The 24,915-nt window shown below is 47.2% G+C and overlaps 1 protein-coding gene across 4 annotated transcripts in view; it reads left to right on the top strand.

Annotated features, from left to right (window-relative positions):
• The window catches only part of Npas2 (neuronal PAS domain protein 2), a 185,840-nt gene that overhangs the window by 69,601 nt on the left and 91,324 nt on the right, over window positions 1-24,915 (top strand). For all 4 annotated transcript variants that reach the window (XM_050134744.1, XM_050134746.1, XM_050134747.1 and 1 more), the window contains one exon: window positions 8,064-8,117. In XM_050134744.1, coding sequence (XP_049990701.1) covers window positions 8,064-8,117 — 54 coding nt within the window. The remainder of the gene's footprint in view (window positions 1-8,063; window positions 8,118-24,915) is intronic.

The following is a 24,915-nucleotide window of genomic DNA, read 5'->3' as shown; positions in this document are numbered from 1 at the left end:
TCACAGATGGAAAACTAGGGCTTCTCACATGCGTGAGATCGCATGAGCAGAGGCAGAGCCAGGGTTCCAGCTGGAAAAGTTGCCGCAGCCACGCTCTGCTTTTCCTTCCTATGTGGGGTGGAACCTGCCCCTTTCCGCTGCGCCGAATTAATCATTTTAGGTCCTACATACGGCGGAGTGGACGCTTCTCTCTGAGTCCAGTTATGCCACTTAAAATAATGTCCTTCCCAGACTTCAAAAGAGGACAAACAGCTGATTGACAGGTATTTGGAAGAAGCTCAACTTCACCAATCATTAACTAGAGAAACATCAATCCAGGTAAGACCATGGTCAGAAGCCAGAAGATGGCAGGTGGCGATGAAGATGTGGGGGGAAGAAGGCTTTGACCAGCACAGAAAACAGTATGGCTCTTCCTCAAAAAATTAAAACCAGAAGCACCCTAGTGTCGAGCAACCTTCTTCACTGCTGGGCACATTGTTGAAGTTGTCGGCGTTGTTGAAGTTGTGTCTTTACTCGGATATTTACAGTAACAGCGTGGGCATCAGACAGTGACTGGGATCTACTCAGAAGTCCTGTCATTAGTGACCACATAGATGGGCATCCCTTGGTGATCAGTCTCTGCTCACAAGAAGGTCACCGGGGGTGCGACAGAGCCATGCAGTACACAGAGTCATGTGGTACCCAGAGCCATGCAGTATACAGAATCACGTGGTGCACAGAGACGTGCAATATACAGAATCACGTGGTGCCCAGAGCCAGATGCCCAGCTGCAGCCAGGGCTGCCCCCACAGCTCCAGGGACCACTTGAAGCTGGCAGTGTGTTGGACAGAGTGAGACAGGCTGAGGCACTTGTGCTGGGCCCAGGAAGCAGAACAAGAGAAACTAACCAAGCAGGAACAGAAGAGCGCTGAGTATGCTGAGAAGTTTTCTGGAAACTGTCAGGGCTGCGAGGAGACAGAGCATGGAGTTACAGGTGATGGAAGGCAGGAATAAGCTCCAGTGCCATTCTGTGCAGGGGAAAGACGTGATCAACACATCCTGGAAGTTTAAAAACAGCGAGCAGACAGCAAGGCAATGATAAATGGGGCTGTAGCTCAGTGATTGAGTGCTTGTGCGAGGCCCTGGGTTCGATCCCCCCCGCACTAGGAAGAGAAAGACGGCAATTGCCGGGGATGGAGAGTTACCCCATTTGATCGGTGTACAGTGTGGAGGTGTGTGGACGCATCGTACTGTGCTCCGTAATACATAGCTTTAAAAATAAAGACTAAAGTACATTGCACTTAAAAAGGGAATTCAAGGCAAACAACAAAATGGGAAACTGGTACCACCTGCCTTAACTAACAGACTTGATGACATGTTGTCGGGGTTTCGGTCCTGCCCGGTTCCTGCAATCGTTAAGTCCCAAAGAAATCACACAGAGGTCTACATTAGTTATAAACTGATTGGCCCATTAGCTCAGGCTTCTTATTAACTCTTATAACTTATGTTAGCTTATTATTCTTATCAGTGTTAGTCACATGGCTCAGTACCTTTTTCAGCGGGGCAGTCACATCTTGTTTCTTCTGTGGCTGGGCCAGCACTGCCGAGGGAACTTCCTTCTTCCCAGAATTCTCCCTTTCTTGTTGCCTTCCCTCTAATTCCTGTCCAGTTTTCCCACCTATACTTCCTGCCTGGCTACTGGCCAATCAGCTTTTATTTAAAATATAATTGACAGACTATAGACCATTGTCCCGCACCAATGACAGAGTGGGGAAAAGGCAGAACAGTGGTGTGAGGCAGATGAGAGATGATGCGTGCCGGGCATCAGACTGGGGCCCTAGCTGTGCAGGTACATCTCCTGCCTGGTGTGTGTAGCCCCCTCCTAGAATAGAGAAACAGACTGGCATCTAAGTGGCTCTCTGGCGTCATGGAACAAATAGGTAACCAAGGAAAATTAAAGTCAGGCTAGCAGAAAGCCAGTCACCCTGAGCAGCAGTGGATGGAGGAGCAGGGCCAGTACTCTGTCCTCTGAGTTCCATCTGTGGGCAGGCCATGCATCCCACCTGGAGGTGCCTTCCCAACTCCTACACAGAGGATGGCTGTGGCCAGCTTCCCCCAAACCCTCGCCATGGAACTGGAGGGAGACAGGAGCTTTGGTTTACCAAAACCTGTCTGTGGCCGAGAAGTGGTGAAGGGATCCTTGGGCACGGGCTACCCTTTCTGTCCCCGAGGGTTCTCGTCAGCGGGTAATTCCTGCACGCACAGCATGCAGTTCTTCCTTTCATTTTAGCTGTGAGGATATAATTGTACCTTGAAATATATTACATAAACGGTGTTACCCTGAATTCTCCACGCTCTCAGCGAGCGATGTTAGCAATGGCAGGAGATGCAGATAGGGGGTCAGCCCAGGATAGTCCCTGCTCACCCCCATTCCTGTCCCTGTCTCTCCTTCATGCCTCATGATTATATCATAAAGAGTGTCTGGGTGTCCGGACTTGTGAAGACACACTATGCTCACGCCTGGCCAGCTGTTTCTGTGTCGGCTGTGACCCTGGCTTTGTAAATTTAACCCGTTAAAAGCTTCAGCTATCCTTGGAGGCTAGAGTCTGTCACTCCTCTGCCCAAAACCTCCAGTGCCTTCCCACCCTACTTGGATAAAAACCCAAAATGTCCCCATATCCCTGATGGGTTCCCAACTACCCTGACTTCATCTCCTCTGCATCAACTCCACCCTCCGTCTTGGCTTCTTAGCCGCCACATCACAGAACTTAGAAGGAGCCGTAGGGAAAAATGTCCTAGTCATGGACCAGACCCTTAGCACATCAGTTTCCCCAATCTGAGTCCTAGACCCAACATCACAATGGCGATAAAAATCACAGAAAGTATCTTTATGAAACCTGACAGGCTAATTTTAATTTTTCATGGAAATATACAAATTGAGTGTCTTGGCTGGTCTTTGTGTTAACTTGACATAAGCTAGAGTCATCCGCGAGGAAGGAACCTCAATTGGAAAAAATGCCCCCTAAGATCAGGCTATGCGCAAGCCTGTAGGGCATTTTCTTAATTAGTGATTGACGTGGGAGAGCTCGGTCCATTTGTGGGTTGGGCCACCCCTATGCTGGTGGTCATGGGTGCTATAGGAAAGCAAGTTAACCAACCAATGAGGAGTCGACCAGTAAGCAGCACCCTTCCAGGTCCTCTGTCAGTTCCCGTCTTCTGGTTCCTACCGGGTTTAAGTCCCTGCCTTGGCTTCCTCCAGTGGACTGTGACTCAGGATATATAAGACAAATCACTTTGGGCCATGGTGTTTCGTCATGGTACTAACAACTCTAACTAAGTGAGTACAGACAAGACAATCTTAAGTAAAAATAACATCAGAAGATCTACACCACAGTACTGTTGAGAATTGCTGCAAGCTGGGCATCTGGGGAGACTGAGGCAGGATGGTGACAGAGTTGAGCCCAGAGGTTAAGTCCAGCTTGGACTACAGTAATAAAACCCTGTCACATAGAGAGGGGGAGGTAAGGGGAGAGGAGGGGAGAAGATATAGAGAAGTGTCTCAGCTGCTCGCTGCTTTTGCAGAGGCCCGAGTCCACTTCCCAGCGCCCAAATTATGGGGCTCACAACTGCCTGTAACTCCAGCCCCAGGAGATCTGAGCCCTCTTCTGGACTCTGTCTGCATCCACACACATGTACACATACACACAGAGACACACACATTTAAAAATAAATATGTAAAGGATATATGTTTAAGAGAAAGAACGAGAGACAGACACTAAGAAAGAGAAAGTATGTAAATGTGTAGGAAATTTAAAAGGATGTCGTTGGAACAAAGACAGGTCGGCATGGTGTTTCAGAGCGCGGAAAATGCTGTTACTTCAGATGCGGGTCAGCTATGCTCCCTTAAGGAATGCGCAACACGTGCCCAGGTGCTTCTGAGTGCCGGGCGATGAGTCCACTGGTGTCAACGTGAAGTCACGGAAATTTTCACACGTGACCTTTCATTCGGATTAGAAACTGCATCTGCTTTAAATTTATTCGTTCTCCAGATGAAAGGGTGTCTGGAAGCTGAAAGAACGCATTGCACATGCTGTGGAAATATAATTGACACGCCCGTGCTTTATTACATGTGCTACGTGTTAGATATGACTCTTACACTGTGTACATAGCACATGGCAATATGCCGTTCCTTATCGGGAAACTAACTTCCCACTTAAAGATGAGTTCACCAGACTCAGCAGGTAAAAGGAACTTGTTACCAAATCTGACCACCTGAGATCCCAAGACCCACAGGGTTGAAGGAGAGAACCAACTCCTGCAAATTGTCCTCTGACCTCCACGTGTGCAGTATGGTGCACACATGTGCGTGCACAGCACACACACACACACACACACACACACACACGAAAGGGGGGAATAATAAAATAATTTTAAAAAATAAGTTAATCACTACCATAGTCTTATTTTTAAAAATAAGGCCACCCTCCACAAGATGGGTTATAGTGACGGCACAGTGTTGGGGAAGCCACGTGACCTCTGGGATACTCCTCCCCAAATCCACAGGAGTGAGTGTGCTCTCCGCATGAGCATGGCCATGTCAAGGACCGCCGGAAGTGGCAAAGCCTGCCCTCCTGATCTGAGTGTGAATGTCGACAGTATGTGGAGAAAATGTCCATTGCAGCTTTGGCTGTTGGCAACCTGAGGACTGTTCCTTCTACAGAGATTGTTCCGACCCAAAATAGCTAAACCTGCCTCCTTGCTTGGCTGCTGATAGTAACCCTCCCCTCCTGTAGTTCTCTTGGGGAGACGGGGAGAATGAGGCAATGGGTATTCACTTCTTGGATCCCGTCTTGGTTTGTCTCTCGGTTTATCAAAGGCTGCTTCTCCTGTGTGTCCGTCACTTCCAGGTGTGGGAAACCACTTTTCCTCTAACCCCTTACCTTTACTGTTGCCGACCCCGGTGGTGACCCCATCCCACCTAGTTCTCTGTGGCCCACACACCTTTGCAAAGTGAACCTTCCTTCAGGTATCCTCACAGTACCCTCTGCCGTCTGTAGAGTCCCGGCTACCCCAAGCCTTAGGACTCTGGTTATTTGGAGGGAAGACCTCGGCTCCCCTTCGCACTCCACCCTCGTGGTGAATCCCACCAATGGGTGTTTCTCCAACCCCAAGCAGAAATTCCCTTCTCTCCACTGATTTCTCTCCACCGTCTTTCTCAGGTCGTGGGAAAACAGCTGCTCAGAGTTTCCTCGTTGGAAACTCTATATAATTGTGTAAAGCAATTATAGTCCTTCATTATTTCTTTATTGCATGCCTCCACAATTTTTTTAACTTCTTCCTGAATTCCTGTTAGTCCTTTAATGAAACCAAGTGTGCATTGAAAGACGAGCCAACAAACAAGATGCGTTATAACTGACGGCGGGCTATCACTCGGCCTTTAAAAGGAAGGAAATACTGTCACATGGTACAGAATGGTGAAGTCTCACAGGCATCAAGACTAAGCAAAAGAAACCATCTTCAGAGGACAATACTTTAACACTTTAATATCTAAATTCATGGGCAAAACCACACAGATAGTAAAACAAGAGTCGCTAGGGCTAGAGACAGTGGAGGACAGGGATATCGAGTTGTAACTTTGAGGAGGATTAGCGTTCTGCAGAAGGATGCTGGGGGTGGTTGCACAGTAGGGTGGATGAACGCCATGCCACTGAAGTCCACAGTCACGAATGTTACAACACTATGATTCTTATACGTACCTTACCAGTTTTTATACTAAGAAAATAATGCGTAGGGAAGACATGGGAAATGGCAGAGGTGACAAAGCAGTGGGGACAAAAATGCTCTCTGGGTTGCTGGGGAGCTGGGATTCTTGCTTTTCAGGGGGAGCAATTAGGCTAATCGGGGGAAGGAATGGTGGCAGAGACATTGGAGGGAGGGGAAGAAAAGAAAATGAGTGCAGGTCACCCAGGCTTTGTGCATTCAAATAGTTATAAATGCAGATAAATAAGTCATAGCTATTGGCTTTGGATGCTTGGCTTACTATGCATCCGTCCCACAACTCACGCAGTCAGGATCTAGTACCGGACCATTCCATCCCCCCTGCGAGTGTGCTCTGTCCAGGGGCGTTGTAGACACAGCTTACTGGACCCTCACTCCTCCCGTGGACATGTCTTACTGCCACAGCCCTTGGTGGCGGCACAGGACCCAGGCAGGGCCTCACTGAATGCCCCTAAGGTCTTTTCCTCAAAAGCCCTGAGCAGATTCCATCCGGAAAGCATCAAGGGCGTGCCTGTGCAGGTGCTAGCCCCGATGTGGATGTGATGCGAACCTTAGCTGTTAAGTGGAGCTCCTTGTGCGTCTACCCCTAAACCCACCCACCACTGGCCCAGAGGGCCATGGAGATGAGCAGCCGCAGTGGCTGCAGAATTTCCTGCCCTTCCTCTGGCTCAGCTATGAGCTTGGGCATGGAAGCAACCAAGATCACAAGACGAATCCGCCTTGGGAAAACTTTCATCTGAAACTTCAAAGACGCAGTGTATTTGCCAGCACGGGTCAAGGGTGGAGTTCAGACGTCTGGGGAAGAGCAAAGCATGATGGGGAGGCTGGTTCGTTGTCCCCACTGGCCCCAGCCTAGCTCAGCCCTTTTGCCTGCTCAGACACTGCCACTGTCTGCTTCTTTTACCCCAGTGGGCTCTTCCTCGTGGGCTCTCCGAGGCTGTTTCTCCTTGGCTGCTGGCTGTCAGGGGAGCACTGCAGGCAGGCAGGTGGTGCATGATAGAAGAAAGAATCAGGATGTGCTCTGCTGTGGGAAGAAAACCCAGGGCCACCCAGGGTAGATAGGGAAACTGCATCTTTGGGGCCCGTGGCCCAGAGAGTAGAGGCTCCAAGTGGTAGAATTTGGGATACAAGAACATTCCAGAATGATTGTATTGTCTTTCATATCCATGAGCTTTCAGGAAGGTCTATATGGGTCACACTTCTTTGGGGCTGAGTCTTTCCTGGTCACATGTCTTTGAATGGACAAGTCCTCAGGATATCACAGGCATCTGCCAGAAGGAGCTTCCTGGTATCTGGTTTAGGACAGAAACGCTGCTTCATTGAGAAGGGTCTTTAGGACAATCTCAACACGTGGTTAGGATACACCTAGATCTACTTTTGAAAAAGTAATGATTGTTCACTTAAAAACAAAAAGACGCATTCCCTGGGGTTACAGTGAACTTTTCTAGAAACTGCTTAAGCATCTGATGACTTATAATAGCACCAGATATGTGCAACTTTCAGCCCCCAAGGATCTGTCATTGTGGTCCAATACAAAAATCATAAACACACCTGAAACAGTGTGAGGTTTCTCTCTCTCTCTCTCTCTCTCTCTCTCTCTCTCTCTCTCTCTCTCTCTGTGTGTGTGTGTGTGTGTGTTATATGTGTGCACACATGTGGGTGGGGGCCTTTGCCCATTGAGCACATAAGGAGGCCAGAAATTTATACATCTTTTCTCTATTGTTCTCCATCTCTTTTTTTTCTGAGGGGAGTGGAGGTAAGGTCCCTCATTGAACCTGGAGCTCACTGTTTCAGCTAGACTTGTAGTCCAGTGAGTCCTAGTATCTACCTGCTTGTGCTCCCCAGTGTTGGGGTTTTACACACACACACACACACACACACACACACACACATGCTACTATGCTCAGCTCTCACGTGAGTGCCAGAAATCCAAACTCAGGTCCTCAGGCTGATAAGCACTGAGCCACCTTCCAGCGCCATCAGAAAGGTTCACCGGGATTTCACTTTGACCGTGTGGTTCCTAAGCAGATGACTTTCGGATGACAAGTGGACTGCCCTTTCAGAAGGTTAGGCAGGCCCAATGTGATGAATGCTTGTACCGAAACATAACTGTTCTAACTCACGTGAACAAGAACACTTTGGAATCCAGGGGGAAGGGGAGCTGTTGTGGTCAGTAAGTTCAAGAACCACTAAATTGAAGCATGCATGTTAGATGAGACCAAAATAGTGACACCCGTACAGATCTGCAAGAAAGATCTAGAAACAGACTGCAACCATCAGATTTTTTTCCCCATTTTGTTTTGCAGGCAAAACTGCAGAGAAAATCTAATGGATGAAGATGAGAAGGACAGAGCAAAGAGGTAAGTGGGAGGCATGCCCCTGCCTCACAGTGCTTGCCTTCACTTGCACTCTATTTAACAAAGCATGGCAGGCAGCTGTGAGATACGTCTCCACACTTCTCTCCCTGAAATATTTAAGAGTGGCTCCAAAATTTCACGACTCACCAGTGAAGTTATCCATTGTGTGGGACCTGTTGATGGTGGTCTCCAGAGGCCTCTGGTTACTGCTTTCCTAGGACAGATACGGCTTTGTGAGGCGGGCTAATAGGAGCCAAGTCTGCCTGGGCTGAAGCCCTGGTGGTGGTGTTGGGCATTGCCTGACTTTGGGTAGAATAGCATCATTATTACCCCATCATTACTGTATCCATCCTCAGTTGTTACTGAGTGGGCAGGAACCAAGCAGCACTGTACTGAGCACTGTCCTGACATTTCTCCATCTATGAAGTAGGGGCATGGTGCCCCTGGTACCACGGCTGAATGGTCTGGATTTCCTAGCCTGGCAGTTGTCATGTTAAAGCACCCATAACCCTGCATGTGTGTATTCCTTTGTGAGCATTTGTTAAATTTCTGTTGCGTTCAAGGTAGTCACCAAGTTGATACTGAAGGTCAAGAATGGTCAAATGCCCTCAGACTTGACACAACCTACCCAAGTGGGCAGCCACTGTGCTAAACTTGGTAAACTGGGAAAGCAAGGGCAAGTAAGTGGTTTCAGTCTCCCCGGGGATACACAAGTCAACGAGCAAGGAAAGCTCACTGAAAACTATTAGGATACAAGGGACAGGCAGCAGTAGAGGGAGTAACATGAAATGCGGGCAGGGTAGCCTCCATGACAGAGCCACACACCAGCCTCCTCCTTTCAATTTCATCCTGTTCCCTTCCACACTGTGCGGGGCAGGTACTCTGTCCTCTGCTCTAGGCCTTCTCGTGGGCCCCTAACAGACATACCTACTTCCTTCCATAGAGCTTCATGACTGACTTGCACTGTGGTAGCTCTAGAGCGACTGTCCCCTCAGGAGACAGCCATGAGAGACCCAAATCTACAGCCATGGCAAAGTTGTTCAGTCTGACTCCACAAGACTACAGCAGTCTAGACTGTTTTTACCGCCCCTCATAGTCCCAGTAACTAAAGGTCAGTGTGCAGACCAGGAGCTCAGGTGGGACAAGTGTGGTACGGAACAGGGGGTAGGAAGTGGCAGGCCAGCCGTCTCCTTTGATCTTATTTTCCTTGGTTTCTTGGGGGGCTGGGGGTAGTGGGAACTAAAGGGAGAACCTAAGGCCTCATGCATGCCAGATTATTTTATCCTTACATCCACTTTTCCAAGCTCACAGACACCCCTGCACAAACGGTCCAACAATGACACCTGTGAGTCTTGAGCTTCTTCTGAAACAATAGCTCTGGGCCCTTCACCTGGTCCTAGGTCCAGCCTCCTCTAGAAATGCTTTTGAAGTCACAGCCTGCAATGTCACAAAGTCCATTTGTGTCCTCTCAAACAAGTAAAGGAGTGAACTCGACCACACAGGCCAAGCACATTCTTGCCTGCTCTCACGGACAGGCTGGCACCTAGCTCTTCCTCTGGAGCGTTTTTGCTTTTGGATTCCTGCAGGGTGAGCTAGATAGCACTAGAGACAGAACAGCCTTTATGATCCCACACTCCTGTTCTCTCACCTGCGACACAAGACCTGGTCTGTTTGTTGTTCTTCTCGAGGTGTTTTGGGAGCCGGCCACCACACACACCAAGTGACACTTAGGCATGGCTCGCCATGTGTCTGAAAATTCATAGCGCTTTACAATAATATGCTGACAGAATAGCAATATGAGAATTTATACAGAGACCAGTGGTGGCCAGCACGCATGGAGAGTTTCCTACACATATCCACTGAGTACTAAGCAAAGTACCTTTGTGTGCATTACCCCAAATCATCAATTCAACATCCTTTTGAGGTGTATATTGGTTTTATTTTAAACTACGGCTTAGGAAAATCAAGGAAGTGGCAGGTGGGACATTAAATGTGGGCTTTCTTAACCTTAGACTCTGTTCTAATCCCTTTGGACATGCGAGAGACTTTTCATTTAAGTACAAATTCCACATCCACCCCCACAGGCCTAGACCAAGACGTTCTATTTAAGTCCTTGAAATCAGTCAGACTCCCTGTGTTTTGCTTTCATTCATTCCCAATCCCATTTGCTCTGGGCTAAGAACATCTCTCCATTTAGTCAGGTACCCATTGCTATAACAGAATAAAGCGGGGAGGGGTTTCCTTCAGTCAGAGTTATGGTGGTGGAAGGGAAGGGACTCTGGCGAGAAAACTGTGGGAGATGGCATCACCATAGGAGCCAAGAAGTAGAGGGAGAGATTACGGTAAAGGATGAGGAGAAAAAGAGGGAGTGGGAAGGATGAGGATGAGGGAAGGAGAAGAGAGGTGAAAGGTCACATCATGAGCATCATCAGATCAGGAATCCAGAGCAGAGAGAGGCCAGGCTCACTGCTTTCCATTGGCTGCACATCTTTGGGCTCTCACCATCTCTTCACACCATCCCATTGAGGACGGCTTCCTACAATGTCCCTTTCTACAGGGTACCTCTACATGGATTATCTACATACAGAAGCTGCTAGCCCTTGCTTCTCTCACCTTCAGACGCACAGAGGGACTCAGAACAACTGTTAACACCCCAAGCCTTGGCCAAGATGCAGCCCTTCCTAACACTGTGGCCATAGACTGTTCCACACTCTTTTCAAAACCTCCAGTTTTGCAGACTTTTGTGGCAGCAACACAGGAAGCCATTCCTTTAGCACACTTGGAGACCCTGGAAAAATTTCCTTACATCCACAAGACATTCTTAGGATATTAGCGATGTTTATTAGCTGGAGATCATGATCCTCATTGTGTCCCCCAAAAAACTTACTTTATGTGAAGCATGATTCTCAGAGCTTTGGGAGGGAACATAGTGCCTTCAGATGGATGGCTCACGTATTCTGGAAAGGATTTGATTCTGCTCTCTTCTGTGAATTTCCATGTCAATCCATTGGGTGTTAACTGAATTCCTGTCACATGTCCAGGACCATCTACTGCTTTCTTTGGGGAAGGCTTAAATCCAAGAGGTCAAAAAAGAAACACTGTGGCTGAGAGATGGGAGGTCCCAGGTCAATGAAGCTCCCAGTTTGCCATTTTGTATAGGAGTATGTCACTGTAATTCAAATGAATCACTCTGCATGTATGTGTGCATGTATGCATGAGTGTGTGTGTGTGTGTGTGTGTGTGCATGAGACAGAATGTGTGTATGCACACGTGAGTGTATGTGTCTGTGTGTCTGTGTGTGTGTGATACATAGGCATCAAATACACAAAGCTGGCTTTGATTATTTTTGTCTGTTTTTGGACAGGCCACCAAACTGCCCTTAACCTCAGCTTCATCTACTGTAAAATGGGGGTGACTGAGACAGTCACAGGCATTCAGTGTGTGTAAGCTTTTGGCACCACCGCTAGGCGGCCACTGTGCTGGAGAGACAGCTAAGGTATATAGGCCCCTTGGTTTGCCTGGGTCGCCCAATCTACAGCTCCTGTCCCATTCTCGTGGAATCCCTGCAAAGTAGGCTATTACTGCCCTACATCTCTACTGTCCTACAGTAGAGAAGTTCTGGAACCTGGGATTCCACAGCCCACCAGTGGCCACAGGGATCAACTCTCAATATCCCTGACCTCCTCCTACGCTCATGGGTAGAAGCTGCTCCATTTGCTTTGCTTTGTGCTCAGGAGACAAGGGCAGAAAGTGCTGGCAGTTGCTTTGCTCAGAGAACACAGGTGTCCGCAGGTTGTCTGCCTTGTGGGATTGTGTGCTTGACTCGTTGCTAACGGACACTTAATGCTCACTTCATCTTTGACCTGGTATTGAAGAAATTTATGCTCTCCTCTTTCCAGTTGGCTAGGAAGTTGTTTCCATAACCCCAGGTATTTAGCTGAGGTGAGGAGGTTATGTGTTTTGTTCAAGAGAATCAAGAGTGTCAGGCAAGATTAACCGGCCTTTGGGGTTCTCAGTAGGGATTGCTGGATCTGAAATGTGAACTCTTGTTCCTTCTTTGACCCTAATCCTTAGTCTCAGTGCGGTTTGGGCAAAAGGGAGACATTCAAACAGGATGAGCAAGAATTGTGTTCCCACCACTGTGCTGAGGGAGCCATGCGTGAGGGAGAGCTTCAGCTGTGCCCAGGTGTGTGGCTACTTCTCAATTCCCAGGTGGTGGGAAAGGGTGTGGACCACTGGCTGGGACCGTCCATTTGCATTTGTTAAGAGTCCTACAGTAAGCAAGTGAATGCTACCAAGGAAGGCAGGTAGGATCCTTCCTGCAAAGGGCACATTTGGGGCGGGGGTGGGAAGCGATCATGGAAACCATCATAGAGGGGAAAACAGAGCCTGCAGTCTGTTAGGCAAAGCCAGGGCAGTGAGTGATGGAGGTATGAGCTCTGCCTTCTCAGGCAACTTTTCACACACTGATCTTGTTTCATTTGTATGAATTCTTTGCCTACAAATAATGTAGGTGTGGATGGAAAGGCTCACAGACAAAGGTTGTGGCCAACATAGAAGACGTGGGATCCACGTGTGCTCGCAGAGTGCCACGCTGACAGGCACCACGCCCTGGCTCTGTGCTATTGCTCTAGTTGGATCTTGGATACTCGTTTTGCTGCAGTTTCCTACCCCAGGCTTTGGAATTGGTTTTATGTATATCATCATTAGCTCCATCACGGGACAGAAATGACAGTAAGCCATTTTCGAGGCTTTCTCTGTGTGCTTAGATGGTGATTATGGCAGCGGCAGGCATCGCAAGAACAGGGGCGGTAACAGGACACGGGATTCATTTATATTACCCCGTAATTTCCAGATGAGTGATTCTGCTCTCAAAACAAAGGGAAAAGTAGAACTGTGCTTGCAGGCAGAATGCTAATTCTTCCCGTGGCCCAGTAAACAGCAGAATGGAAAAGGGGGCTCCCTCCTCTGGGGCCCTTTAGCTCTTACCTTTCTGGTTTCTGCTCTTTTGACTAAAGAGAACTGTCATCAGAAATCTGTGCCTGGAAGGTTTGGAAACCTGGAGCTGTCTTGGCTCGGGGAAACCCAGAACCTCTCTGGGGCATCCGAGGTAAGGGATAATTTATTTCAAAGCAAGTTCAATGATTTCAGTAAGTTGCCAGCCAAGTAATCAAGGACAGCCAGGTGTCCACCTTCTTGGCCAGACCATCCTTCCTTGGAAAAGGCTAGCCATTCCTGTAAGGAGTTTAGTGACAAGCTGCGAAGGGCCAGACTCAAAGGATGTGCGTGTTAACTAAGAGTCACTGTGAAATTAGGCCAGCTTCCCATTGGGATGCAGACGTTTTTCTGAAAATGGTGGCTAAGAATAAAGATGTCCTGCACCATCTCAGAAGCAAAGAAATGCCTCGAAACCACTCTGAATTAGTTGCCAAACCTGCAGAGAAGTCGTAGCTAGATCCCCAGCTTCACCCCAGGTGGCATCAACCCAACCTGTTTTGCCCCATAAGGAACTTTCTGCCCTAAAACCCAAATAACATCTTCTTCTACGAACTACTTAAGGCTATGTGGTGTCCCCCCACCCTGACATCTCTTCTTAGGCCTCCACCTGGAATCCTAGACTGGCCATGTGGGACTGATCTGAAAAGCCCTATGGAGTCCTCAGCAGGAGTCATAGATGTGTCTGGAAGTGGGACTCTGTTTTTTAAGTGTCAAAGAAAAAGTGTTCATCTTAAATTCTATTTCCAATGAAACTGTCCTTCAGGGAGGACGCTAAGTGGGGATGATATCTAAGAAAGGGGGGGCATGCTGTCAAGAGACCCCGCTAGGGAAGAATTACTCAAGTAGCACTAACAGGAAGGAAATAATATCAGCACAGAAACTGGAGAGTATGAGGGATAAAGGAAGGCATAAAGGAAATGGCAGCTAACTGGGGAGAGACGGTAATGTCTGACATATTAAAACTGCATAATCTCCCAGTGTCGTTGAGGCTTAGCATCTGCACACCGAGTACAAAAACACAGATACGCTGCAAACTGGGAGAGCAAATAAAGAGAACCACACAGAGTAAAATTTCACGTGCACATTCTGGAAAGATAAATTTCCATTGTAGGATCCCTAAAGTGTTTACGACACACATTGCAAAGAAATAAAAAGGAATATTAGATGAAATAAAGTAATATACTGAACAAAGTGTTCATCTAATTCAAAAGAAGATAGAAAAGATGAACAGGAACAACCAAAAGGAGTGAGTGAACAAACAGAAAACAGATTGTAGAATGATACATTAAGCCTAAACATAGACACACACACACATACACTCACATACACAGACACACACACACACACACACACACTATTCTGTTAAATACAAATTATCTGACAATGACACAGAGGTTGTCCAATGGGGTTTTTTATTTATTTATAACTAGGTGTGTGTGTCTGTGTGTGGGTACTTGCACAGAGTGCAGATGCTGGCTGAGGTCAGAGGTGTCAGATCCTCTGGAGCTGGAGTTATAAGCATTTGTGAGTTGTCTGAATACACAGGTGCTGGAAAACAAACTTGCTCTCCCAAGAACAGTGCCCTCTCCCAATCACTGACTCATCTCCCCAGGGCAATATCTTTTAAATTATAATATGCTTATGTAGTCTTTGAGAACACCATACGTGTGTACAGTTTTGTTCGTAATTACCCCACACCCCAACTCGTCCCTGTATTGACTTCCAAATTCATGTCCTCTTATTATTTTTATAAATCACAGAGGCCATTTAGTGCTGCCCACACGTGCATGTGTGTGGTGGGTGGGTGTGGGTTCGTCTGCTGAAGTATGGGCCAGGCTACCAGAGACCATACCTGTCCTAGTTATGACCAAAATGCAACCTGGAAATAAAAGGGCTTGTTTGACTTACACGTCCACATCACTCTTCGTCAGTGCAGGAAGTCGAGAGAGGAACTCTATCGGGGCAGAGTCCTGGAGGCAGGAACTGATGCAGGGTCCACAGAGGGGTGCTGCTCACTGCCTTGCTCCTCGCGGCTTGCTCAGCCTGCTTTCTTATGGAACCCAGTGGACTGGGCCCTCCCTCCTCCATCATCACAAATTAGGGAAATTAGTGCTTCCACAGAGCCTACTTTGGCTTGTGTTAATTGCCGTAAAACTACCCAGCAGGATATCCCTAAAGAAAACCAACTCTTCTTCGCCTGGCAGCCATCAACCATCAACAGCTCCTCATCTAGGGGTGGGGGCTCATGTGCCTCCCCTCCCGCATCTATACTACAGTGTTACTATGGCTGTGCTTGGTTCTTTGAGTTCCAGAGTTCAAAGGTCCTGCCACATCCAGAAGACACTGTTTCACCCCAGTCCTTCCTGACCTCTGGCTCTTAGAATCTTTCTGCCTCCGCCTTCCACAATGTTTGCTGAGCCTTGGCTTACCCTTGGGGGTGTGGCACAGAAGTCCCACTAATGTCCGATCATTCTCCAGACTTTCATTCTCTGCACTTGGGCCTGTTGTGAATCTTAGTATTAACTACCCACGGAACAAAGATGCTTCTCTGATGAGAACGGAAAGCCGCACTAAACTATGGGTGTAGAGATGCAGGTTAAGAAGACAGTTTGATACAGTGCCCGTTTAGCAAAGTAAGAAGAGTGGGTTCACCTGTGGAGCCTCAGAGCTCCCCAACCCTGGTTCTGGCCAGATTTGCAGTACCAGGCTTGAGTTTCCTCCTGTGGAACGGCCTTAAAGCCAATCAGAAATGACACCATTGCACCCATAGGCACAGCTTGCCAGGTCAGTTGTGACTGTGGCTCCCAAAGTTGGCAGCTGTAAAACTGTTGATGATTTTTCCTTCCTCTGGTACTATGAACTCTAGTCAGCAGGAAGAAAGCTTCCGGGCCAATACCAGCTTGATTTCTCAAATTCTGTAACCAAAAGCATGTGATGTCTTCAGCAACAGGGTCTTACCATCAAGCAGGATTTAAAAAAAAAAAAAAAAAAAAAAGCAGCCTAAATACATGCTGTCACAAGAGACACTTACCAGAAACCTAATCCTGTAAGTAGGTTAAAAGTAAAACAGAAACTTATATTTGGCACAAACAGTAATTTAAAGAAAGCCAAAGTGATTACAAAGTATATGTCAGAGTCCAAAATCGTACCAGGAAGATAGAGTGACATTCAGGAAGATAAAAGATCAATTCCCCCAAGAACAGATAACAATTCTATATGTGTGCACACTGAAAAGCAGGAGCTTCCAAGTCTGTGCAGCACACCCTGAAGAACCAAGAGGAGTCCTCACTGCGCCTTCCTCAGTGATAAACCGGCGAGCTGAGACGCAGCAAAGATGTCAAAGAGCTAAAACGCACTAGCAGCCAACAGAATCTGATTGACATTTATAGAACGCGCCTCACAGCAATATCAGAATCCGATTTTCAAGTACCTATTGAACACGTACCAAGATAGACCAAATGTTGCTTCATTAAACAAATGTGGAGAAATCCAAATGAACCAAAATTAAATTAGAAACAGAAAAACTTTGGGGAAAAAAAAAGATCTCTGGAGTTTAGAAATTGAATAACAAACTTCTAAGTAACCCTTGGGTCAGAAAGGACGTCTCCAGGAGGATTAGAGACTGTATTGGCTGAATGAAGCTGAGAGCGTGTTTCAGGTGCTATGCTCTATGGTGGCTGTAGTGCCTTGAGAACCCCGCAGCAGCAGATACTCACATCAGAAAAACAAAGTGTCCCATGCCACCACCCAGCTCCCACCACAGAAGGATGACTCAGCAGTTGAGATGCGGCTGGGCTGTTGCAGAGGACCTGAGTTCAGTTCCCAGCACCCACATCAGGGGACTCACAACTGCTTGTGACTCTAATTCTGGGAGACCTCTTTTGACCTCAGGTACTGCACACACCGGCACAAACTCTTATTCACACACACACACACACACACACACACACATTTTTAAAGGTAGAAAGAAGGGCTGGGGAAATGGCTCCATTACTAAACAGCCTGCTGTACAAACAGGAGGACCTGAGTTCAGAACCCTGGCTCTAGCATCTATGTAAAACCAGGTATCTATAACTCCATCACTGGGGGCCAGGGGCCAAAACAAGCGGCTCCCTAGATCTCATGGGCCGGCCAGCCTATCAGAATCGATGAGTTCCAGGTCTAATGGAATGCTCTGTCTCAAAAAAAAAAAAAAAAAAAAAAAAAAAGGTGGAAAGCAACTAAGGAGCGATTTTTGGTCTGTACACACAGATGGAGGGGGTGGGGAATAAAAGGGAGATAAAGAGATGAGAAGAGAAATGGAAGAACAAAATTAATTCATAGAACAAACATAGCAGCCATGGTGGCCCATGCTTTTAATTGGAGCTCTGGGAAGGGAAAGGCAATCAGATCTCTGTTAGTTCAAGGCCAACCTGGTCATGTAGTGAGTCCCAGGCTTCCCAGGCATATCTAGTGAGTCCTTGTCTTCAATAAGAAGAGTAGCATAAACCAACAAATTTGAAAGCAAAACAAAACAAACAAGCAAAACATGGAGAAAAGCTGACTAGGCAGAAGGTGATTCTTGAATCAAGCAAACTGACAAACCTAGTTGAGAGAGACCCCTCGAAAAAGACACGAATTGTCTGTAACAACAAAGAAGACTACTACACAGCTCTTTGCCATTACAAGGGTCATAAGAAAGTTCTATGACCAACTGTGTCCATGTAAATTCAAGAACTCAGATGAGATGGACCAGCTATTTAATAACCACAATCAATCAGACTCGCATGGGGTAAAAGAGCCTGAAGAGTTCTCTGATACAGGGATTTGAATTTACAAATGGAAACTACAAAAGCCCAGATCCAGATGGTTTAATTGATGAATTCTGAATTCTGCCAAATATTGAAGGAAGAAATACCTCCCTCTTTATGCAGTCCTTGTGGAAAGTAAAAGAAAGGGGAAGTACATTCCAGCTGATTTTATGAGGGCAGCATTATCCTCTGAACAAACAAGAAAATAAGCTAGGGACCATGTCCCTTGTGAATGCAGATAGAACGTTCCTCAAGAAAACACTGGAGTTCGGTATGGTGGTGCACACCTCTAATCCCAACACTTAAGAGGCAGAGGCAATCAGATCTCTGTGAGTTCGAGGCTAGTCTTGTTTTTATAGTGAGTTCCAGGGAAGCTAGGGCTACAAAGAGAATCCCTGCCTCAAAAAATAGGAAACATTGGTAATCCAGTTTGTTGAGCACATACCTGGAATCTCAGCAGCTGAGAGAGGAGGGTTATGAGTGTGAGACCTACCTGGACTATGTAGTGAGACCTTGTGTGATCTTCAAACAAAACAAAGCAAATACACAACACTGGTATTTCTCCCCTGCCTGCTTTGTGGTGGGGCGGGGGGGGGGGGGGGCGCCGTGGCAAAGTCACAATCAAGTAGAATTTATCTAAGGAATGCAAGGCTATGTAGCATTTTAAAATCACTGAGTACAATCCACTGCCTAGAAACCCCACATAATAATGCAAGTGACACACACACAAAAAAGAGTGTAATGAAACTGAACAATTTTTCATGAAATATAAAGCAGTGCTTAACTCAAAATGGACCATGAATTGAAATGGGAAATACATAAAACCCTAAGAGAAAATGTTATGACCTTGGGTCTAACACCAAAAGTATAAGCCAAAGGAAAGGGAGGGGGGATAGAAGAGAGAGGGAGAGGATGAGGGAGGTGGGGAAGAGAGGAGGGAGTGAGAACAAGACAGGAGGGGAGTAGAGGGGAGGGGAGAAAGAGAGAGGAGAGGAGAGGAGAGGAGAGGAGAGGAGAGGAGAGGAGAGGAGAGGAGAGGAGGGGAGAGGAGAGGAGAGGAGAGGAGAGGAGAGGAGAGGAGAGGAGAGGAGAGGAGAGGAGAGAAGAAGAGAAATATATGGTTTGGATAAAATGTTGGCAAATCCCATATTTTCCAAATAACTTATACCCAGAATGTAACTTAGCATCAAGAAATAAGCAATGCAGATAAAAGTCAAACAGGAAATGGCTGGCAGGGTGGCTCTGGAACCTACCTACAGGAGGCAGGAAAGAACTCACCCTGAAGGGTTGTCCTTTGACCTCCACACACGCATGCGTGCACACATACATACAGCACACAGTAATGAGAAAGCAAATCCATGAGCAGTGCTTCAGCAGAGGGAGAAAAACACTGAAGAAGTGGTCCATTTGGGTAAGCGTGCTTAGTTAACTCTGCAAGCACTCTGACCTGAGTTAGGCTCCCCGGACCCCACATCAACACTCAGCATGGCTGCCAGTGCCCTGGAGGGTAGGGGTGAGGCTGGGTGAACTCCGTGGTTAGTCGGCCTAGCCAGAACAGTGGACTTCAGGCTCAGTGAGAGCCCTTGTTTCAAGATGATGAGGCAGAGAAAAATAGAAGACAGCCACTCCTGCTCTGGCTTCTGCATGCATGTTCGTGTGTGTGTGATATCATTTTGCAATATGGAAATAGAAGTGAAGACCCCAGTAAAGCAGCACTGTGCATTTCCTAGGAGAGCTGGATGTAAGAACCAGCAGCACTAAATCCCTGGAGGACAGGTAACCCCTGGCTCATTTGTATATTGCTGATGAGAAGGTAAAATGGCCACTATGGAGAAAGAGCTGACATTTGCTTAAGAAGGTAAATACACATCTTCCCTCAGGTCCAACTCTCCTGCCCCTGTATTGTTTACTTCAAAGAGCTGAAACTGTCTTGTAAGCGTTTGTGTCCAGTCTATAATCCATGACTCTCCCTGGAGACCACATGAGTGTCCTTCAGTTGGTAGATAATCCAGCTGTGTTTCTCACTCTTAGAGAAGAAAAGTCCTTGGCAGCAAGAGGATCAAGACACAGACACAACTCAGATGACTCTGAAGGGCACTGTGCCGGGCAGAAGCCAAGTTCAAAAAGTGGAAATCATTCAGCAATCATGACTGCTGGCTGCTCTTCCAGAGGCCCCACGTTCTGTTCCCAACACCCACGTTAGGCAGCTCACAACTGCCTATAATTTTAGCTCCAGATCTGAGTCCCTCTTCTGGCATCTGAAGGCGTACATACACAGAATCATACACATAAATTTTTAAAAATTAATATTTTAATTTTTGATTAAAATTTATCTATATATCTCCTTCATCTCCATGTCCTCTACCATCCTCCCTCTCAAAACCATGTTCTCCTTTTCTTTAATCATTATTATTACACACATACACACACACAATAAACACACAAATACAACCTGCTGGGTCTGTTTACTGTTTCCTGTATTATATGATTTCAGGGATGACTACTTGGTATTGAATAACTAATTAGGTAGTTTATCCCTGAGAAAGACCAGTTCTCCCTCTCTCGGCAGTTTTTACCTACCTGAGGCTCTTCATCTAGTGGTGGGGTCACATCCTTCCCCCATCTACATCGGCATGTCAACTGGTACTCTTGATTGCTCAGGTCTTGTTGAGGAGGTTGTGTGTTGAGTTTTATGGGTTTAGCTTCCCTGTCATAGCTAGAAGCCACAGTCTCACAGGAGACTTCCTGGTACTCTGTTGTCTGGGTTTCTGTCCTGTCTGGTTCCTGCAATTGTTAAGTCCCAAAGAAGTCACACAGAGGCCTACATTAATTATAAACTGATTGGTCCATTAGCTCAGGCTTCTTATTAACTCTTATAACTTATATTATTCTTGTCTATGCTCGCCATGTGGCTCAGTACCTTATTCAGTGAGGCAGTCACATCTTACTTCTTCTGTGGCTGGGTCTTGACTCCAGACCAAGCTAGGAAAATGTTGACATCCAAGCTCAAAGTCCAGTTTCTGGCGAGTGAGTATAATCTTCACACCATTGTAAGGGGAACGTCACACTGGGCCATCAGAAGTTGGGGACCATCAATGTAGGGGTAGAGAGGAGAACAGGGCTCACCAGGTTATAGAGGGTAGGGCAGATTGGGGAGTGTGGGGTCAAAATGTCCACGTTAAACACATGGTGAAGTATATGGATCTCTGCCCCCAAAGTCTCTTATTCTGTGTTACTTTCAAGATTATAATTTTGAAAGAATTCTATCATCGGAATTCCCTTACTGTAGAGATTTGAATAAAGTGGTCCCCATAGCTTCATATAGTCAAATGCTTAGTAACCAAGGCGTAGAACTCTTTGATAGGACTAGAAGGATTAGGTGTGGCATCGTTGAAGGACACAGGTCACTGGCCTTGGGCTCTGAGGTTTTAAATAGCCCACACCGGGCCTCCAGTGTTTTTCTTTTGGTCAGTGAATCAGGATGTATCTCTCCGCTCCTGCCCCAGCACCGCACTCGCCACCATGCTCCACACCGTGATGACCAAGGACGAAACCTCTGAAAACCGTCAGCGAGACCCAGCTAAATGCTTTCTTTCATAAGAGTTGCTGTGGTTGTGACGTCTCTTCACAGCAATGGAACAGTGACTAAGCCGCTTACCTCAGCAAATGAGTCTGGACAGGGGCTCCTTCATTTAGAAACCAATGGCAGGAGTTAGGGCTGACTCTGGAGAATAACCAATAGCAGTAACCCTGGAGAATAACCCTGGGGTGGTCTTTGCATGAGGCTCCCCTTAGTCCTTCTGTGTCTGCTCACCGCCACACACTTGCATCCTTCCTGCCTCTTCCTGGTGCCCTCACCAGTTTCAACACCTTGCCTCCAACTCATCCAAATGTTCTGCCAACACGGTTGGATCTCATTTTATGGCTTGGAAGATTCTCAAAGGCTGGTTCTGCACAAGAAAATAGATGAGCAAGGGACAGAGTCCAGTTTGGTCTGTCTGGTATGAGGCCAGCCTGCGAAACCTCATAAAGCTCTCTGATGGGGAGTAAGCCCAAGGTGGACCACAGATTCCTCCAGTTCTTTTGCAGGAGTCAGGGTACTGGTCCTCAGCTCATCTCACTGAGTTTTATCTGGAATGTGTCCAGGGCTCTTCTCTAAGGCCTTGGCCAGCAATTTGGCACACCTCTGGTAGAAGGGTCAGATCCTGTGGCCTTGCCACATATGACTTGAAGTATCCTTCAAAGTAAAAGGTATTCTGAATTCATAGAGTTCTGAATTCACTCAGCACCTTGGAGATGAGGAAGCTTGGATGCAGGAATACCATAAGCAGTCCTAAAGAGGCTGTACCGTGATGTTAGTGATGCTTACAGCAGTGGTATCAGACTCATTTGGGGATAATTGAGGGCGGGGCTCCGGAGGCAGAGGGCTCCAACAAGGCTGGACCACCATGGACTCTTGTTCCTTCTCCCTCTTTTTGCCTGCCAGGCTTCTGATACTCTGGAGGTGGCCTTATCAACCAAACATCGCCACTGACTGTCTCAACCCAGTGGTTGTGGGCATGTCATTAGACTTAAACTTCCATGGTACCCCGTTCCTGCTGCTTCCGTGACTGTGACATGGTCTATGTACCACTCCCTGTTCGCACGCCTCTCCACACACACCCTTTATCCTTCTGAGCCCTCTCGAATGCACTGAGTCCTCTTCCCCTACGTATCTGAGCGCTTGCCTGAAGTCTCTTGAAACTGAAGAGTTTAGACAGTAGTGGTCTACACTCAAGGGCATGGGCCAGAGTACAGTCTTGACAGAAGGATTTTCAAACCTCAGGGCCACCTCAGATGCCTGGAACAGCCTGAAGGTACTGGCCTCTAGTTGGGGTTTCAGAGCAGAAGGCTTGGGGACACTACTGGCCACCAGGGCCTTTCAGAATTGGTTGGTTGTGGTGGGAGCTTGTTTAGGATGGAATATTCTCAGAACATTCTTGGTCTCTGGCAGTAAAGGAGTTGATAGGATGCTGAGGTCTCCACTTAGGTTCTTCATTAGAGGGTCATTTCCTTTTTTTTTTTTTTTTTTTTTTTCGAGACAGGGTTTCTCTGTGGCTTTGGAGCCTGTCCTGGCACTAGCTCTTGTAGACCAGGCTGGTCTCGAACTCACAGAGATCTGCCTGCCTCTGCCTCCCGAGTGCTGGGATTAAAGGCATGCGCCACCATTGCCCGGCTTGGAGGGTCATTTCAAAAGGTAATGTCTTTATATCAGCTTGGGAGTGGATTAGTATGACCTTCAACAGCTCTTGCTCTTGGTGAGTTTTCTCCACCAGCTGCTTCTGCTTCTTTCTGTGTCTTTGGGTCCTATTAAATGTCCCCCAGGTGAGTCTTCTGCTTCTGTTCAGAAGCCCAACACTAGTCCTGTTCAAGATCATGGTTCCCTGAGCAAACCCATGTACTAGGGCAAACTCTCCTACTGAGCTCAGCTGGAAAGGGAGGGTCATCCACTTCAGACACAAATCACAGCGGAATGGTGGTCAGGGTTTCCACAGCCGCCTGGCATTTGAAACGCAGCTCACCAGATGGTGGAGGGCTGTTCCATTCAGTGGACAGGTAGCCAAACTCACCCCAGAACCTGATGGCTCCATTCTGGGTGATAGTAAGAGCCTTCCCATGATATGCCAGGCTTTCCCCCATTGCCTGAAGCAGGTGCCCAACTCTTCTTGGCATCCGCAAAAACCTGCTTATGTGTATGCTGTGGGACCAGATGGTGCCCATCGGAGACCTAAACTACTCAGTCACGTGCCATACTTCCCTCCAGCCATGGGCTAGCTTTCTTGCCCATCTTGATGAAGTGGCTACAGCTGTAAAAGATAAATGGTCCACCTAGGGTTGGGTATTCAATGTTCTCCCCCATAACAAAAATCAGCTCCTTGTGGTTTCTGAGGGCTCACCACTTGGCATCCTTGATGCCGGCACAGGGTAATAGCTATATTCTGAGCCTGACACAGAATCACCCTGGAGTCCTGTGTGAGGTCTCCCACACAGAGAAGCTTCTAATTCTTGAGCTTTTGCTCACTGCCTCCTGGGTCTTTTCTTTAGCAACCTGTGACAGTATTTACACTGCTTTCTTCTATTCCAATCAGTCCTGGTTTTGAGATGGCCTAACATGAACTTGTACAAAGTAGACTAGTCAAGGAGGGGCTCTTGGTCTTTACCTTATATCCATGGGTGAGTTTCCTATCTGGGGATAGGTATCAGACCTGGCAGGATGTGTACAGGAAGGCTAATCTGGCTTAGCGCCCTCTGTAAAGGTCTTGGCTATCTGGATATCTGGTTGGATGTTATGTTCTGTAACCTCCATATGCTTGAGATGAAAGATATCAACAGTGCTCTCTGTAACAGGAATCTTTCTTCCTGTCAGCCAGCCCTGTATTACTGCCACCCCGCTGGTGGTCCGGGAACCCCTAGATTCTCTTTCTGTGCAATCAAAGGCGAATCACGGCTGTTCTCAGGAAGCTCCCATATGGGGTCATCACTTCCTCTACAGTGCAGAAGGCAGAATATTTAAAAATGAACTTGGCCTCAATGGCAAAATCCTCCAACAGGTTCCTGTGTCCAAACATTCCAGGTAGACAATAGGCCTGGTTTCATCAATGCCTTCTTCCTCATCAACGGAGATGGAAAGAAGCTAGTCATAGTGTTTTCCTTCTCGGTGAAGAGGGCAAAATCCTTCCCAATGTACACTGAATCTCATTTTAAACCCACTCCTATACTGCCCAAGCTGGGTAGACTTGGGTATCCGTCTGGCTGGTTTCCCAAACTGGATCACACTGGCAACACTCCCCAAGACATTCCTGCTCCAATCTAAAAAGGAAAGTATAAATCTTTCTTGGAGTCACATGTCAAGACTTGTTTATCTTTTTGCCTCTTCCTCGTTACGTGATGGAATGATATTATTTCCTGTTCCTAATTGTAAGATCTGAGGGAGCCTTATATCGCTCACGTCAGAATCCTAGGATGAGTCTCAG

Source organism: Alexandromys fortis, unplaced genomic scaffold, assembly GCF_014885135.2.
Source record: "Alexandromys fortis isolate MF-2015 unplaced genomic scaffold, M_Fortis_MF-2015_v1.1 scaffold_20, whole genome shotgun sequence".
NCBI classification, from domain to species: domain Eukaryota; kingdom Metazoa; phylum Chordata; class Mammalia; order Rodentia; family Cricetidae; genus Alexandromys; species Alexandromys fortis.
This window is presented reverse-complemented; position numbering and strand designations above follow the sequence as displayed.